Here is an 18,783-nt window from a genome sequence, read left to right as displayed (position 1 = left end):
ACCTTGGAGATACCAGCAGAATTCTCACCCCTTTATGGAAATCCCAGCTCAGAGAGGGCTGCAAAGCACTATGAAGCCATATATAAGTGCTCTTGTGAAGGGAGGGAGGGAGGGAGGAGAGACAGGAGGAAGGGAAGAGGGAGGGAAGGAGGCAGAAGGAGGGAGGGAGGGAAGGAAGGAAGGAGAGACAGAAGGAAGGAAGGAAGGAAGGAAGGAAGGAAGGAAGGAAGGAAGGAAGGAAGGAAGGAAGGAAGGAAGGAAGGGGCCCGAGTGGCACCATGGTTAGAATGCAGCATTGTAGGCTGACTCTGCCCACTGCCAGGAGTTTGATCCTGACCAGCTCAAGGTTGACTCAGCCTTCCGAGGTTGGTAAAATGAGGACCCAGATTGTTGGGGGCAATAAGCTGACTATAAACCGCTTGGAGGACTGTAAAGCACTGTGAAGTGGTATATAAGTCTATTGTTATACTCTGATAACAACCCAGAGCAGAAGTCTGCCTGGAGGTATCAATCAAGGAACTGATAGATAATCAAACTGCTGCCTGACCTGTCTTGGAACCTTCTCCATCATTTAACTCTTCTATTCCTGAAGGAGGAGAAAGAAGAGGTTAAAAAAAAATTCAACCACCCCAGTGTCAAATTTGCTGGAATGCTTGTAAATCCATCTTATCAAAGAAATACCCGTGAGCCAGGACTCTGGGTTAGATCAAAGATGGATAGTTGGAACTGGCTGATGGCAAACTCAAGAAAACCATCCTTGCCCCAACATCCAGTGGAAAGGGTTTCTTTCTACCTTCAATATTGTTTAATATTTAGAATAATGAAGAGAGTTTAGTAGTAGCGCCTCTCTGCAATCCCTTCATTGAAAATGTATGGACTTCAACTCCCAGAATTCCCCAGCCAGCATGGCTAGCTGGGGAATTCTGGGAGTCAAAGTCCACACATCTTCAAGTTGCCAAAGCTGAGTAACATTGCTTTAAATGAAAAGCATTCTTCCCCAGGGCCGTGAGGCAATTGTAGGAGACAGCCCTGAACGCACACACCAAAAAGACACGGCTGCTTTAAAGAGTTGCAGACAGCTGCTAGCTTCCCAGCAATACGAAGCATCCTTTTTGCCTTCAAACTCCCAGCAGTGCCTAGTCCTAGAAACATCTGGGGGGGATTGGGGTTGGTTTTTTTGTTATGTTTTTTTGAAAAGTTACGCAAGGCATGCCTCAAGACAGCGCATGGCTACACACGAGTAACTCTTACCGGCTTTTGCTTTCTCCTCTTTGCAACTTTGCCGGATTTTTTTCTGACACACGTACGCCAGGACGATCAGAAGGATGACAAGGAAAATCGACAGCCCCACAGTGACCCAGAGGGCTACTGCTGGAAAGAGAAGGTGTTGTCCTGGAAGTAGACAGAGAAGAAAAAGTTATTGGACCGGGATGACCCAAGGAAAACTCCACCACGTGGGTTAGATGTCACATCACAACATGCCACAAAAAGCTGTTGGCTGCCAACCGTTTACTCAGAACCAAAAAGTCCTAACAATGCAGCTAAATGCTTCAATTGCTGCCGTTCCCCAAGACTTCCCAGGAAATAGCAGGTTGAATTACCCTATAAAACACTTCGTTAACCTTTAAATAATTATGCTAATAAATTCAAATAAATGCTGATCTATCACCCTGTGCTCGGAGGAGGAGGAGGAGAAGCTGAACAAGGAGGCATTCAGCCTAATGGATTCCCTGTATGGTTCACCCGTCAATGGGAGATTTCGGATGTTGGCAAGGTGAATTCATGTCTGCCGATATTTTACAGCCGAGAAAGGAGAAGGCTTGGCTTGCTGGATAAACAGCATCCTCTTTGTTTTGGGAGGGAGGGGGCAAAAATCTTTGCCCTCTCTTCTATGCAGACTTAAACATTGGGGGTGTCAGGTGCAAGCAAACAGAGGCAGACCTGAATAGCCTAAGACAGCAACTTTATTGATTTCTACCTATATTACAAGAATTCCCCCAGACTCCTCGCCTTCTCTCGGGAACAATCAAATCAGGTTTCATGGGTCTATCAAGTTTATGTTTCTTGTGGCTGCACAAAAACTCAGGGCTAATTCCCTGCTTTAGTCCTCCTTCCATTCTGGCTGGCAGTTTCCCAACTGGGGGTTTCACAGAATTTTTGCACACACACACACTCCCCCCCCCCAAAAAAAAATTACTAACTCTCCTAGCATTCCTAAACAACTTCGAGATCATCCAATCAGGCCCCCTGCTGTGTGCAGAATCTTCCACTCAGGATGTCCATTAAGATGAAGTAAAATTGAGTAAAATTTCCCTTCGTTGGTGAAGTAACATAATTTCCCTTGCTTTTCTCTTCAAATCTCCACGGGGGGTGGGGGAACACATTCAAAGCAAGATTCAGAAGTACAGTCTCCACTGGAAACCAAAATTGGTAGGGAGTAAATGTGACGTGGACACTCAAAACATCTGATGTACAAGGACAAAAGTGATCTAGAAAATCAACTAAATTAAACTAGGAAGAGATGTCTTTTTAAAAAAAAAAAAAGATTGGGCGTCCTGGGCTTTAGAAATCACCAAGCAATCACCGTCGGGCCTTTGTTGAAATTCCTCATATGAAAAAGAGCTTGATTGTTTTTGATGCGCTGCCAAGCCACCGCTGCTTTTTAGGTAGCTGAAATCTGTTCAGTTTCTCCCCTTTTGTTCCAAGTTTTAAGACAAGGCTCCAAAGATGAAAGAGTTTTGAGTCTGAGCACAATTGGGACATCTGTTTGCAAGGTACATTTTCCTTGAATTAGTGAAGGAAAAACTGGTTAACACAGCTGATCTGGCCAAAGGTTTGTTCCCAGATGAGAGAATGGTAAGGAGGGTTGTTTTTAATGCCAAATTCTAGGAAATTCCTTCTCACACTGTTTGTTTAGTGGCTGCTGGAAGTTACAATGGCTCAAAAAAAAAATGACTTGGGACCACTTTTCACACTTTTCACAATGACCATTGTGGCATCCCTGTGGTCAAGGGATCAAAATTCAGATGTTTGGCAACTGACTCATATTTATGACGGTGGCGGTTATCCTGGAACCACGTGATCCCCTTTTGCGACCTTCGGACAAGCAAAGTCAACCAGCCAGATTTGCTTAACAACCGGGTTACTAACGGAGAAACTGAGGTGATGCACTTAACGGTGGTGGCAAGGAAGGTCATAGAATGGGGCGAAACTCACTTAACAACTGCCTGGCTTAGCGATAGAAATCTGTGGCTGAATTGTGGTTGTAAGCCACAGTATATATCTGTATATTCCAGGTGTACCGATGGGTTACAACAGCAGTCCCCCACCTTTCCGGTTCCGTGGACCAGTGGGGGTGGCAACAGCAGCGGGGGGGGGAAAGAGGGGACGGTTCCATGTAAGTGGCAGGTGTGTGCATGCTCAGGCGCAAAACTCCATTTACTCCAGACATGTCAAACACAAGGCCCGGGGGCCAGATCCGGCCCGCGAAGTAGTTTCATGTGGCCCGCGAAGCCATCCTGGAAACAGTGAGGGAACGGCCCCCACTGCCTTGGCCCTGGCTCAGAGACCCTCCTCCCGCCAGAGACCCTCAGATCTGTCCCACTCCTGCCCAGGCCCCCATAGGCACCCTTGATGCCAATGACGTAGAGCTGGCCACGCCCACCCAGTAGGCCATACGCACTCTAGCCACGCCCACCCAGTAGGCCACGCCCACCTTGGCCACACCCACCCGGCCCCCTGAGGGCAACCACAATGCTGATGCGGCCCTCAGTGAAATTGAGTTTGACACCCCTGATTTACTCCATTTGTGTAAATGGAGTTTCGCACACTTCGCCCGTCACTTGCACGGCCCGGTTTCCAATGGGCAAACAGGCCAATACTGGTCAAGGGCCCGGGGCTTGGGGACCCCTGGGTAACAAGATGGATGTGGGGTTTATTTGCATTTCCTTTGCTGCTCACCCCCCCAAGACAGTTCCAGCAGATGTCCCACCCTACTGGGCTCCATCAAGTGGCACTGTGTGTTTAACCAAAATGTTTATGCTCCCGAAGGGACCTTCTTTCACAAAGCAGCAATTGCTGTGCCAAGGACAATTAAACCCTAATTAATGTTACCGTCAAGTGAAGAAGGTTAGCGAGAGCTGGGGAGGGGGGAGTCTATAAAAATTGAAATGACTCAAAGACATCTGGAAGGCTGGCAAAGATAGGTTGGCAAGGCGAGCGGAGTCAAGACTGCTCGCAGAAAAAAGGTCAGACTTCACCCAAAGTTGATCCTTGAAGGCTGCAGTCCCACCATCCGTTCTAGTCTGGGCAGGTTGGGGAAGTCTTGCAGCTTGCAATAACTGCGGAGTGATTTATTTACGTAGCGCGTGATAAGAACATGACAAAGAGAACTCAACATATCCACACAATCATGTAGGATACAGACTGTACAGACAGTTCTCGGCTTCCGTTTCCCTAACTGGCGGATGCCATTGCAATACAGGTAGTCCTTGACATACAACCACAATCAAGCCCACAGTTTCTGTTGCTCATGAAACTGTTGTTAAGTGGACTTTGCCCCATTTTATGACTTCCATTCCATTCCATTCCCTATTTTCTGTTCTATTCTATTCCATTCCATTCTTTCCCTATTCTATATTTCTGTTCTATATTTCTGTTCTATATTTCTATTCTGTTCTGTTCTATTCTATTCTATTCTATTCTATTCTATTCTATTCTATTCTATTCTATTCTATTCTACTCTACTCTACTCTACTCTACTCTACTCTACTCTACTCTACTCTACTCTGTTCTGTTCTATTCTTTCTCTACTCTACTCTATTCTATAGTTCTATTCTATTCTAACTCTATTCTACTCTAACTCTTCTCTACTCTACTCCATTCTATTCTATTCTATTTTAATAATTATATTCTATTCTATTCTGTTCTGTTCTGTTCTATTCTTTCTCTACTTTATTCTATTCTATAGTTCTATTCTGTTCTATTCTACTCTAACTCTACTCTACTCTACTCTACTCTACTCTACTTTACATTCTATTCTATTCTATTCTATTCTATTCTACTCTATTCTCTATTCTCTATTCTCTATTCTCTATTCTCTATTCTCTATTCTCTATTCTCTATTCTCTATTCTCTATTCTCTATTCTCTATTCTATTCCACTCCACTCCACTGCTTATTCCACAGATGTCTGCATTTCCAGCTAGGTCCACCCTCCATCCCAGAACAGCCAGTGAAGATCCCCTACTCACTGACTGTCCCAGACCTCACCCTGTCCCTGCAAGGCACAGACCTGTGATGGTGACGGAAGCGTGGGTCAACTGCTGAAGCAAAGGACTCTTGATCAGGCAACTGTAGGTGCTGTTAGGTTCAAGCAGCACCTGGAGCGTACTCTGGACATCAAAGAGTCCCTGCTCATTGGCTATCTGGGAGGTGGTGATATTCTCGGTGATGTTGTTGCCGTGGCTATCTTGCCAGAGCACAATAGCTTCAGGGTACCCCAAGAAGCTGTGGCATCTGACTTTGACCAGGTCACCCGGCTTCAGGTTCTTGCTGGGTTCCAAATTCATGTTCGGCTTGGAGTAGAGAGCTAAAACAGGAGAAGAGTGGATCAGGGATGGTTCACGACCAAACCCACACAATTTGCAGTCCTTTAATTAGCAACCGTCAGAAGTTACCATGGAGAAATATGAGTTACAATTGGTCCTCACACGTACATCACTTACCTAACAACCGCTTGGCCTGACCATCGGCAACCTAGCAAACCTGGCATAATGACCATTTGGGACACAGATTCAGAGTGGATTCAGATTCCACTGTCTGTCTCTTTGGCAGCTCGCCTAAATCCTCAGACAAGAGTTTTCTCTTTCGCAAGTTTTATGAAACAAATGGGTGGACGTTGATAAGAATTCCAGCAACTGAACTATTTCCTATTTGGAATCAATGCAGGCTGTCCTTGATGTATGGCCGTCCCTTAGTGACCGTTCAAAGTCACAACACATCTCCCTGGGAGCGCTCGCGACCATTTCCAAAGTTCTGGCAGCCACCCCTCGCTCCCAGACGTGCGCAAACACCCCAACAATGGGCCTAGACTTGCAGCTGTTTTCATCCCCTGCAATCCTGTGACTGCATTCCACAATGTTTTTGCCCCAAATTGGCTTTTACATCTGATTTTTGACAAAACTGACCCACAACAAACAATGGTTTTGCTTAGCCACCAAGGCCTTCATTTAACAATGTCGCCACAAAGGTCATAAGATCAGGTCGGTCACGGGGATAAGTCCCTTTTTTCAGCGCCGTGGCAACTTCGAGCGGCCACTAAACCAACCGCTGTCAGTTGAGGACAACCTGCAGCTCGGGAACCAACCTGACCCCCTCAACTTCCTTGAAGCTCACCTGCCATTTGCAGAGTCACAGCAGCCCGGCTGAAGTCCCGCACTTTGACGAAGCAGGTGAAGCTCCCCTCGTCAGAAATCTGCACGTGGCGCAGGAGCAAGGACATGTTGCCGCGGGCCAGCTGGTCATAAAAGAGGGCGGTGCGGTTGGCGTAACTGCTGCCCTGGTAGGCCGGCTGCTCCTGACCCTCCGTGAAGCCGTGCACCAGCTGGTTGGTGTCCGTCACCTGCCAGAAGAGGCTGAGGTCGTTCAGGCTGAAATTGGCATCCGGCGAGAAGGAACAGTGGAGAATGGCATCATGGCCGACGAGGGCCACCACGGGGTCTTCGGAGACCTTGATTTCCATGGCTCCTGAAGGGAAGAGGACGCAACACAACACAAAGCAAAGACTTCACTGCTGGGTGACGGGCAGAAAGCAGAGGCAAGCTCTGGGGATGAAGCCTCGTACTCTGGCATTCCCTTGGCCATCGGCAGTCTCCACTGAAAGCAAGAGCACATAGACTTATGGTATACACTGCTTCACAGTGCTTTTGCAACCCTCTCTAAGCGGTTTACAGAGTCAGCATATTCAGCCCCCCAACAACCTGGGTCCTCATTTTACCCACCTCAGAAGGCTGGAAGGCTGAGTCCACCTTAAGCCAGTCAGGATTGAACTGTCGACAGCCGGCAGTCAGCAGAAGTAGCCTGCAGTGTTGTATTCTAATCACTGCGCCACCACAGCTCATCTGAGCTTCTGGTGCATGCTAGGTATATCCCATCACCCATGGTGCACCACAAACTAAGAATCCACCTTTTGCACTCCTGCTCAACTAAGGTTGGCTGGTTCGTGCAAAATGCTCAGGCACCCCCTATTTCACGTCATTTACAGCTCATGCCCAGCCAGACACTGTGGTTTTTGAACCCTTGTTTACAGTGTAGTGTGCTGTACAAACTAAACCCATTGTGGCTTGCTCAAACAAAGCGTGTTTAAGACACACCTGACTTTCTGCTTTGGGGCATCCAGCCTTGAAGTGTAGACCTTCTTCTGGAGGGAACCATGGTTCTGTTCACACTGGACTTTTGACACCAAAATCCCCAATAAGAGATAGCCTGAAGTCTAGAGGAATTCTGCCCACATCTGAACAACGTAGAGCAGCCAAATAGAAAACGATGATTAAAAATAATAATAATTTTAAAAAATCACACAACCACCCAGAAGCTCAGATGTTCACCTCTAGATGTCAGTCTAGCTTCATCGCAACAGCTTTATGCCTCATTGCAGCTCTGGATGCATTTTGCGGGGAGGGAGGCAGAGCTGACTCCAAGTGTTAACACTCCAGAGAACTAAAACACAACTTGTGATCTTTCATTCATGCACAGATGTGCTTTGCTTGAGAACAAAGAACCAGTCAGACGTTGGATATGGAACCGTCCCTGGGGCAGGCGAAGCATCCAAGAAGATGAGAAAAGCTTCGGAGACTGGGAGTGGAGAAGAAGTCTCTTCACTATCACAGATAGTCCTCAACATATGACCACAGTTGGGGCCAGAATTTCCGTTGCTAAGTAAGGTGGTTGTTAAATGGTAAAGGTAAAGGTTCCCCCGCACATGCGTGCTAGTCGTTTCCGACTCTAGGGGCTGGTGCTCATCTCCGTTTCAAAGCCGAAGAGCCAGCGCTTGTCCGAGGACGTCTCCGTGGTCATGTGGCCGGCATGACTAGACACCAAAGGCACACGGAGCGCTGTTCCCTTCCCACCGTAGTGGTCCCTATTTTTCTACTTGCATTTTTACGTGCTTTTGAACTGCTAGGTTGGCAGAAGCTGGGACGAGTAACAGGCGCTCACTCTGTTACGCGGCACTCGGGATTCGACCCGCCAAACTGCCAACCTTCCGATCGACAGGCTCAGCGTCCTAACTCACTGAGCCACCGCGTCCCTTGGTTGTTAAATGAGCACCCTACAAAACCCTATCAAAAATTGTCAGTGAAGGCACCTTAAAAAAAAACCCTGCTATGAGCAGCTCTCCTGGTTTCTATGTGGGCCTTTCATGGAAGGATTGTTGAAGATGTTTGCTCTTCTCTTTCCCAAGATCCTTGTTTAGCGTTCGGTTCTGGCCTCCAGAACCCTTTTTTTGATGACCTTTTTCCTACAGTTGTCACGGCAGTTGCTAACTGAGTCCTTTTACTCTTTGGAAAAGTGGGGAGGGTCCTTTCTGAAACATTTCCCCCGCCCTCCCACCTTCCGTGAGTAGGGATACACACAGGTTGCCTCTCCTTCTTCTCTTCCCAGATCATTCCCACAGACCGTTACACTTTAACAGCGAGGGATCCTGAGCTTGGTTGTTTTCTCTCTGAACTCGCCTTGTTTTCTTGCAGACGCTTCATTTCCCAACTAGGTAACATCATCAGTGCCAGAAGAGAGTAGAGTGTGAGGAAAAGGAGGAGGACTGTAGGGTCCTTGGTGCTCTCTGAGTTTGGCTGTTTTCTCGCAGACACTTCATTATGTTATAGGTAACATCATCAGTGCTAGAAGAGAGTAGAGTGGCAGGAGGAGGAGGTTTTTGAGGTTGGTGGTTTCCTTGCAGATGTTTCATGACCCAACTAGGTAACATCATCAGTGCTAGAAGGGAGGGGGATTTGCAGAGTGGAGGAGGAGGAGGAGGAGGCAGAAGACTATGGGGTCCTTGGTGCTCTCTGAGCTTGGTTGTTTTCTTGCAGATGCTTCGTTACCCAACTAGATAACATCACCAGTGCATCAGAACACTGATGATGTTACCTAGTTTGGGTAAGGAAACGTCTGCAAGAAAACAACCAAGCTCAGAGAGCGCCAAGGACCCCTCGGTTCAACCCTGAGCTACAAATATTTGCCTTTATTGGTATCATCTAACAATTCCAGAAATATAAGGAGATAGACGTCATCCTTAACCAAATCCAACTTGGAACTGGGAAGGGAAAAATTAAGAAGGCAAGTCCATGATGCTCCTCTTACTTACCTAGCCAAGTGGGCAGGAGAGAACCCAGAAGCAGCAACTGGACACAGAGTTTCCTTCCGACGGAAGAGTTTTGGGAGCCAGGAGGCCCGCAAGTGTTGGGGCGCATGGTCAAGAGAAAGCAGTGATCCTCTTCCTGAAGGGAAACCAAACAGGGTAAGTAAGACATGCGCAAAACACCAGGTCTATTCTCCATGTTACAACGCTACAAACTGTGGACAATCCAAACCATGGTTTTATTTGGTTAGTACTTAGATGAGGTGATATCCAGGATGTTCTAGGGCTGTAGGCTAGAACCGAACACTAAACAAGGACCTTGGGAAAGAGAAAGAGAACAGCAAACATCTTCAACAATCCTTCCATGAAAGGCCCACATAGAAACCAGGAGAGCTACTCACAGCAGGATTTTTTAAGGTGCCTTCAATGACATTTTAAGGTATGGTATAGGACAGTGGTCTTCAAGTTGCCAAGTTTGAAGACCCCTGGCATAGGGTGCTTTTGCCTCGACTTCTCAAGTAGCCCAAATGATGCATATCACCATCTCTGCATAATCCTCTTGCTTTGGCTCTCTTGGTTTCCATTAATTTAGTGTAGGAGAAGGACTGGCTAAGCCTGTGGTTGTAGTCAAAAGAGGAATCAATCCAGTGTCTCTAAGGTAAAGGTAAAGGTTCCCCCGCACACGCGTGCTAGTCGTTTCCGACTCTAGGGGCTGGTGCTCATCTCCGTTTCAAAGCCGAAGAGCCAGCGCTTGTCCGAGGACGTCTCCGTGGTCATGTGGCTGGCATGACTAGACGCCAAAGGCGCACGGAACGCTGTTACCTTCCCACCATAGCGGTCCCTATTTTTCTACTTGCATTTTTACGTGCTTTCGAACTGCTAGGTTGGCAGAAGCTGGGACGAGTAACAGGCACTCACTCTGTTACGCAGCACTCGGGATTCGACCCGGCAAACTGCCGACCTTTTGATCGACAAGCTCAGTGTCTTAACCCACTGAGCCACAGCTACAAAGTCCAACCCCTCTTGAATTCTGTTGACCCTTATCTAATGCCAAGGTAGTGTTAACCGTTAAGTAGATAAATGTCAGGTGTGAAAGATCAGGACCACACGTGAAAGTCCAATTAAACTGATTGATTACTAATCATGCCTCTGCACAAGAAACTCCTCAGCTAATGGTTAGCACTATCTTGGCATTAGATAAGGGTCAAGAGGGGTTGGGTTTTGTTCGTGGCTATGTAGAGACTCCAGGCTGATTCCTCTTTTGACCCCAACCACAGGCTCAGCCAGTCCTTCTACATTTACAAAGAAACAAAGATTCATCCATCTGGGTGATCAGAGAGATGTTTGAAGGCTAGAAACAGGTTTAAGCACACCAGCAATTCCAGCAATGGTGTTTTCTGCTACCTTCAACAACCAAGTCAGCTCAAGAACATCCTAACAAATTCTCGTGGACCTCCCAAGAATAAGGTAGACCAAACATTTTTCTGGGAGAGGAGAATTTTCGGAAAACGACTGTCTGTCACAACACTGAAGGTGGGTTTCAATCTTCTCACTGAAATTCACTTCTGCCCAAGAAAATCCATCAGCTCTTCTGCAAAATCCAGACAGTTATATCAGTCTGTTTTCCTTCTTCTGCCTTATCTCCACCCATTCTTGGCCCTGTAATTATGATTGTCACAAGCCTATTTAGTCAACGTCATCAGGAATTCTCTATTTATGAGGTCTTCCATGTTTATATTTTTAGCCTCCTTCTACTAGGACTCTTCTGCTTTCTCTTTCCCTACCAACAGAACCCTGTAATTGTCAAGGCTAATTTTTTTTTTTTTTTTGCCTGCCAGGAAAGCGTGCCAGCTGTATTACATGGCAGAAAATACAAGCGTGCAAGATAATGCATAATGCCAAATTCTCCTAGAAGGAGCCACGGATTGGGGAAAGATACATGCAAGCTTGAATTATGTAACATTCTTCCCCCTCTGGAATTGTGCTTGGATGGTGGTCTTAAAAGTGTAATGTCCCAATTAAATACATGATATAATTTCTGTATCTCGACTGGGACAGTAGATTTTGAAATGGTTGCTTCCAGCCTTTGATTCATCTTTCCTGTGTGATTGAGCAAACAACCTATCTCCAGGCCAGCCTTGGCAAGCCCAGTTGTCTTATGTAGTCCTCAAAACACGCAAAGAGCTATCACAAAAGAGCAGCTTGGTGTCAGGACTTTCCCTATTAGTCAGGCCTCTTCTTTGCAGAGGTGAAATTTACAAAGCTTTGGTCAATCGATTTCCTCCATTTCCTTTGCTTCAGAAGCCAGGAAGATGATTTATTTCTGTTGAAAAAGGGATTTTGTGCACCAGTCTTTCCCAACTGGGTGAGTTAGAATTACAATTTTTCAGGATCATTGGCCAGCAAGGAAGGCTGAAAACGTTGGAAGCTGTAACCCCAAGACATCTGGAGAACGTTATGTTGGTCTATGTGTTCCCAATTGAATTCATCACGGGAAGTTCTTTCTCAAAAAGGTAAAAATGATTAGGGGACCGGAGGCTAAAAACATATAAAGAACAGTTGCAGGAATTGGGTATGTCTAATTTAATGAAAAGAAGGGCTAGGGATGGCGTGATAGCAGTCCTCCAATATCTAAGAGGCTACCACAAAGAAGAGGGGGTCAACCTATTCTCCAAAGCAGGGGTCCCCAACCCCTGGTCCGTGGACTGGTACCAGTCCGTGGCACACCAGCAACTGGTCCACACAAACAAGCAAAGCCCCATCCGTGAGACAACACACAAAACCACACACTCTCTGGTCCGCGGAAAAACCTCTCTCCACGGAACCGGTCCCTGGTGCCCAAAACGTTGGGGATCTCTGCTCCAAAGCACCTGAGGGCAGGACAAGAAGCAACGGATGGAAACTAACCAAGGAGAGAAGCAACTTAGAACTAAGGAGAAATTTCCTAACCATGAGAACAATTAATCAGCGGAACAACTTGCCTCCAGAAGTTGTTGGTGCTCCAACACGGAAGGTTTTAAAGAACAAATTGGGCAGCCGTCTGTCCGAAATGGTATATAGTCTCCTGCTTAAGTAGGGGGCTGGACTAGAAGACCTTCAAGGTCCCTTCCAACTCTGCTATTCTGTTAAACTACACTAACTAACCAGTAGGGCTAGGGAAAGAGAAAAGATCGGTTTCTCTTTGGCCTGGTCATTCTTTCCCCTTGACCCAATGACATCCTGTTGGTTTCTGGAAAGAAGACGGTGTAAACGGAGAACCCCAATCCAATCAGTCCTCATGCGCAGCCATCTAGCCAACCTTGCATAATGGAGTCATCCCGCCAGAGGAAACAGATGGCCAGCTGTGCCGCATCGGAGGCATCCTACTCCAAGGGGGCAGATCAGGAAGTGAGGAAGGATACACACAAGTGAGGAAGGATACACACAGAGAGACAAGACACCCTTTGAAACTGGCATCCCCACCAAAGGCTGGGAAATGCTTCGGTCCAGATGTCACAAAGTTAAGATTGGGGTTGATTCTCCAGCTGAGCCCAAGAAACTGCTTTTGCAGACCGGCGGAGCAATTGGTGAGAAGCCCACAATCTGCTTTGCTTTGCCAACTTCACCACATCCATCCGATGTGGTCGTTTGTCTGGCTCCAAGCCCAGCTGGCCAGGCGGAAGTTCCCTGGTGTAGGCACAGTTTCGGATTTCTAAATTAACATTAGATTCTGGAGGTCCAACTTTCTAAAAGGTTTGGGCAAGCAGGAAGATCAGGGAAGTAAGAGGAGGGGGGAAAGGACAGAACAGAAAATAGAACAGAATGTGTATTTTGGGAAATTCCCAAAGCCAATTTCGAACACAGAGAGAGAGAGAGAGAGAGAGAGAGAGAGAGAGAGAGAGAGAGAGAGAGAGAGAGAGAGAGAGAGAGAGAGAGAGGAATCCCAGTCTACAACAGTACAGCTAAGGTCACATTCACCATGCAAACGATAAGTTTGCTGAACTTTCCTGCTGAATACATTGCAGTAGGTTTTTATCTATCTATCTATCTATCTATCTATCTATCTATCTATCTATCTATCTATCATCTCTCTCTCGTCTATCTATCTATCTATCTATCTATCTATCTATCATCTCTCTCTCGTCTATCTATCTATCTATCTATCTATCTATCTATCTATCTATCTATCTATCATCTCTCTCTCGTCTATCTATCTATCTATCTATCTATCTATCTATCTATCATCTCTCTCTCGTCTATCTATCTATCTATCTATCTATCTATCTATCTATCTATCTATCTATCTATCTATCTATCTATCTATCTATCCATATATATATATATATCCATATATATATCTCCATCCATATATATCTATCTCCAACCATATATATCTTGTCTGTCAGTCTGTCTGTCTGTCTATCTGTCTATCTACCTACCTACCCACCCACCCACCCACCCACCCGGCTTCTGAACCATCCTACCATCGCCACACTCTGCAGGGCAATCCGAATTGCATTTCGGATTATGACACCCCCGCCAGCCACAACTAGCACCTTCCCCTTTCAGTCCCCCAGACTGAAAGTCATTTGTTGATCCCTGCCCGTTTCCACGGATCCGGGACCCTTCCCCACCCCTTGTTCTTCCCGGAGTGGGGCTTGACGCTGCTGCTAAAGGTGAGCCGTGGGTGGGTGGGTGGGAAGCGGGGAAAGCGGAGCCGTTTCCTCTCCCGACTTCTAACTCGGCAGACCTACGTGGCCGGCCCCAAAGCAAACGGCGGGAACGAAACGAAAAGGAGAGCCGCTGGCTCGGATGCAGAGACGGACGCGTGGCCGGACTTTAGGCGAATCGGAGATCCCGGGCAGGGCTTTGTTTTTAGCAAGGAGGCGCGGCGACGGGAAGGGGAGGGGGGGCCGGAGAAGCCCCTTCCAGCTGCCTTCTAGACCCGGAGGGAGGGAGGGAGGGAGGGAGGGAGGGAGGGGGTGGACAGGAGGGGAGGGGGTTCTGCTTCCTTCCCTCCGGCTAAGACTTTCCTTCTTTCCCTCCGCCCCCTCCCCAGTTCCGATCAGAGAGCTCCCCCTACCCCGCAAGTCAAAGTCCGTCTAAGTTGCGCCGGCCAATCTAGGGAGCCTCGCCTGCAGCCTGGCCGGAGTCAGATCGCCTTACCCGCTCCTCCTCCTCCTCCTCCTCCTCCTCCTCCTCCTCCTCCTCCTCCTCCTCCTCCTCCTCCTCTCGTCCCCTCCTTCTCTCGCCGCCCTTCCTTTCCAGCGCCGCCAGACAAGGGCGGGTCTCCACCAGCCTCTCTGCGTCCCCTCCGGGCGCGCAGATCCCAGCTTGTCCAGACCCCGGCGAGAGCCGAGCCGAGCCGAGCGGGAGGCAATCCCAGCCCCCTGGCTTCCGGGGTGGGGAGAGCGGGGATCTGGGGACGGGGAGGGGGGCCAAGAGGGAGGAGGGGAAAAGGGGAGGGGAAGGGTGGAGAAAGAGAAAAGAAGGGCTAGGGATGACGACCCGAGAGCGCTGATCCAGTGTTTGAGGGGCTGCCGCAAAGAAGGAGGGTGGGGGGCGGGGGGTGTCAAAGCACCAGAAGGTAAAACTAGAAGCAACGGGTGGAAACCAGTCAAGGAGAGAAGCAACCTGGAATTAAGGAGAAACTTCCTAACAGCGAGGACAATTAGCCGGCGGAACGACTGGCCACCAGATGTTGTGGGTGCTTTCATCCCGGAGGTGTTTAAGAAGAGACTGGACAGCCACTTGTCTGAAATGGATCAGGTTTCCTGCCTGAGCAGCGGGTTGGACTAGAAGACCTCCAAGGTCCCTCTTTTCTGATCGGAAGGTTCGACCACGTTGGACGAGGTGACTCCTGGCCACCTAAGGCTGCTTGTTTTCAGCTTGGACAGCTGCCCCGTGGCAGAGGAAAGCCTGGCCTCCCCTCGGACGGCCAAATGGGACCCCTGCGGTTGAAGCCAACGCTTTCAATGCTTCCCACCGGGAAAATGAAGAGCCTCTTAAAGACAGAACCCGACTTCCCACCACCTGGATCCCCATCCGCACGTTGCACTGAACACGCTTGATTAGCAGCTTAGGGTTTTTGCCGTGCAAAGCGGGGAGGGCTGGACTCGCGCGAGCTGCTGAACCCCGTCCTGGGACCGGCGTTTCTCAACCCTTCGGGCGCTTGAAAAAGTGTGGACTTCAACTCCCAGGATTCCTCAGGCAGCAATGGGCATTGCTAAGGATTCTGGGAGCTGAAGTCCACCCAGCTTGGAGAGGCGAAGGCGACCTTGACGTGTTGTTTGCTGCATCTTAGCAACTGGGACTGCACAACATTGTTTACCTTGGAGGAAATGGAAAGGTGGGCATATACCTGCCTCTGTGGTTAGATGCCTTTCCTCTTCTCCGTATCCTGGTGGCTTAGCAGACGAAGAAAGGAATGGAAGAAGGGAGGAAGGAAGGGACAGCATGAATGGAAAAGTTTGAAACAACTCTGGCACCAATCCAACAACTCATTTGTGCCAACCACATGACCGTAGGGTGCCTACTGGGTATTATTGCCTGTCTGGGACTGAACTACAAACTAAATTTAGCAGCACTGGAGAGAAATTGTATTCCCTTTTTGCAAAACCTAGTCTGAGTCGTGGGCTGGTTGACTTCTGAGCAAAGAAGAGCACGCGGAGGACACTACAGGGTCACGGAAGCTGGCTGATAAATAAATCAACAATATATCTCGGATTCCAGAGTGTCTGTGTGCAGGGCTGGGCTTTGATTGAACACGGAGTCCCAACGGTGCTTCTTCACAAGACAACTGGACTTGTTCTTCGAAGACGTTTCGCTTCTCGTCCAGGAAGCTTCTTCAGCTCTGACTGGATGGCGGGGAATGGAAGAAGCCTCTTGGATGAGAAGCGAAACATCTTCAAAAGGAAAACAAGAAAGTCCCAGTTGCCTCATGAAAAAGCATCTTTGGGATAACTGACCTGGATGGCTGAGAATCTCCATGGGCATTTAACATGGAGCTTTTTGTGTTTCCAACAGTACCGTATTCCGTGTGTACTACAGAGTCCCTGACTTAGAACCATTCGTTTAATGGACTCCCGCGAGCCGCTGAATCCATCATCAGGTGGCCCTTGAGATCTGCATTTCTCAACCTCAGCTGCTTTAAGAGGTGCGGACTTCAAATCCCAGAATTCCCCAGGCAGCATGGGCATTGCTAATGGATTCTGGGAGCTGAAGTCCACCCAGCTTGGAATGGCAAAGGCTGGGGAGATGCGCTCATTCTAGAGAAGACCTTGCAAGCTGATATATTGTTTGCTGCGACTGGGCACAAAAGTGTTCAAAATTGTCCAGCCCGGAAAAAAAATGACATACAATCGCCATTCCTTGCACTTAAAGACTGTTGTAACACCCCCATGTTAACAGGATCAGATTCAGGGCGCTTGGCAACTGCTATGTATTTACAACCGTTGCAGCATCCTGGATCATAGGATCACCATTTCCGGCTTCAGACAAGCAAAGTCAATGGGAGAAATCGGATTCACTTAACGACTGCTTGATTCATTGAACGACTGTAGAGAATTGCTTAACAACCCATGGCAAAAAAAAAAAGGTTGTAGAAACAGGCGCAATTTACTTAACAAACGCCTCTTCCTCCTCCAACATGGCTTGGACATAAAAAGAGAGGTAGAGAAGAAAAATAGAGGGAGAAGTGAACAACAGCCAGAATAAGGGAGAGAGAAAAATTAAAGCCTTTTCCTATTTTCTTTGCAGCGGTTACAAATATAATTACCATTTCTGCCCTCCCAAATAATACATTATGGTTCCCTTCTTATACGCAGTCCTTTATAGCCAGTAAATCCAGATTTCACCAATTCATTTTTATCCAGCAAAAAGTTCATAAATGGTTTGCAGAATTTTCTAAAAATAGTTATTGCTACTTCTCTAGTCAAGCAATTTAATTTATGTGGCTTATGGTTTGATCAAACTGGACCAAGTTGATTCCAGTAACACCCCAATTCCTCTCATTTAACCTCCTTCTCCCCACCTCCCAATTTCATTGTATTTGGGTTTTTTATTAGCTTTTAACGAACTTCTAATGAGCCAATCCATCTTAATAAGCACTGGGAGTTGCAACATTCACTTTGCCATTTTAAATACTGTTTATTCCATTTTTTTAACCTCCCGCTTGTCAGTAATGCATTTTTAATTGGATGTTGGGTTTTTAATAGTTGCCGACTCTTTTGGAATTCATTCTGAAGGGCAATGTGTAAATATTTAAAACAAACAAAGATTTAATGGACTGTTTAGATTATTCCACGGTGATCACCCAGTCACAACCTCTAGTGAGACTGCATTGAAAACCTGAATCATTTTTAAACAAGCACCTGTGCTTGTTAATTAATATATACAGAATTTATGCAAACCTGTCTCTTCTTTTGAGTTGCATTTATTTACTTTCTTTGCCAATTCACAAGTAGCTAAATCCCAGGCAAACCAACTAGGCCTGGCACAGAACAGGTATTTCTCCCCCTCCTAAAGCTGATTTAAAGCTGAGGTTTTAGGTTTTAGGTACAATTTCTTTCTCACTCTCGCTTTTTAATATCAGTTGTATTTTTAAAAGGATATAAAGTATAAAAATGAAGCAAAGATAATACAAAACAAAGAAGCAAAGAAAAAAGAGAAAAAGACAAAGGTGCAGAAACAAGGAATAAAATTAGAAAACGGATTCCAATTTCTTTGCCACGAAGACAAGTATAATCACCAGGTTATTTCTTACTCTATGGTTAAAAAAAGAAGCTCACTTTTTTCTATTACCTATTTTTATTTTCTAAACATCAAAGCCACGAGTACATTTTTTTTCTCTGTTTCATGCAAGATGTCCGTCGATCAGCCATACATTTAAACACTGCCTTTTCTTTCATCAAAAGAGATGAAATTTAGCCATCCCTAAAATGCTGAGCTTTTCAGATTTTTAAGCATATAGTAATCTTGCTGCAGATGTAGGTTGTAAGTGCAATTCACATTTGGAAATATGACAACCGCTTCTGAACTCCAAAGGGCAGGAAGAGGCACAACTGCCAGCCAAAACCCACACATTTAGATTTCTTTTGGAAAGAAAGAAGTCCACAAGGCTTAAAATGGCCAAGATTGAGAGAAAGAGTGGAGCCAGCATCCTTCCAAGGATGCCCGAGTGAATAGACCTGTTGGCTTCCGCTGTCCAGAGGTCCCCGGGGGTTAACTCGCAAGTGGCCGCATTCCCAAGACCAGCAACACCACGGTGGAGAAACCACGCCGACTCAGCCCTTCACAGCACAGGCTGAGCCCCCAAAAGAAACCAGGGCCTCCTTCTCGCACCTTATTTATTTATTTATTTTATTGAGATTTCTATACCGCCCTTCTCCCTAAGGGACTCAGGGCGGTTCACAGGGCATATATAAATAGCAATACAAAATTAAAAGA

At 47.0% G+C, this 18,783-nt stretch overlaps 1 protein-coding gene across 6 annotated transcripts in view; it reads right to left on the bottom strand.

Moving 5' to 3' along the window:
* CD276 (CD276 molecule) overlaps nucleotides 1-14,524 on the bottom strand; it is a 17,067-nt gene extending 2,543 nt beyond the window's left edge. For 3 of the 6 annotated variants that reach the window (XR_014493564.1, XM_083371684.1, XM_083371687.1), the window contains exons 1-6: nucleotides 14,420-14,524; nucleotides 9,364-9,496; nucleotides 6,396-6,746; nucleotides 5,293-5,589; nucleotides 1,252-1,392; nucleotides 548-586 (exon numbers count right to left, since the gene is read on the bottom strand). Coding sequence is in view for 5 of the 6 variants with exons in the window: in XM_083371684.1 (XP_083227810.1) it covers nucleotides 548-586; nucleotides 1,252-1,392; nucleotides 5,293-5,589; nucleotides 6,396-6,746; nucleotides 9,364-9,469 (934 nt within the window). In the remaining variant the exon portion in view is untranslated. Of the gene's footprint in view, nucleotides 1-547; nucleotides 587-1,251; nucleotides 1,393-5,292; nucleotides 5,590-6,395; nucleotides 6,747-7,372; nucleotides 7,513-9,363; nucleotides 9,497-14,419 lie in introns of those variants that run through there. The other 3 variants (XM_083371685.1, XM_083371688.1, XM_083371686.1) reach the window with 2 other exon arrangements.
* Nucleotides 14,525-18,783: the final 4,259 nt, after the last annotated feature.

This window comes from Vipera ursinii (assembly GCF_947247035.1).
Source record: "Vipera ursinii genome assembly, chromosome: 11".
Lineage (NCBI taxonomy): Eukaryota > Metazoa > Chordata > Lepidosauria > Squamata > Viperidae > Vipera > Vipera ursinii.
Note: the sequence above shows the minus strand (reverse complement) of the source record. Positions and strands in the feature narration are given on the sequence as shown.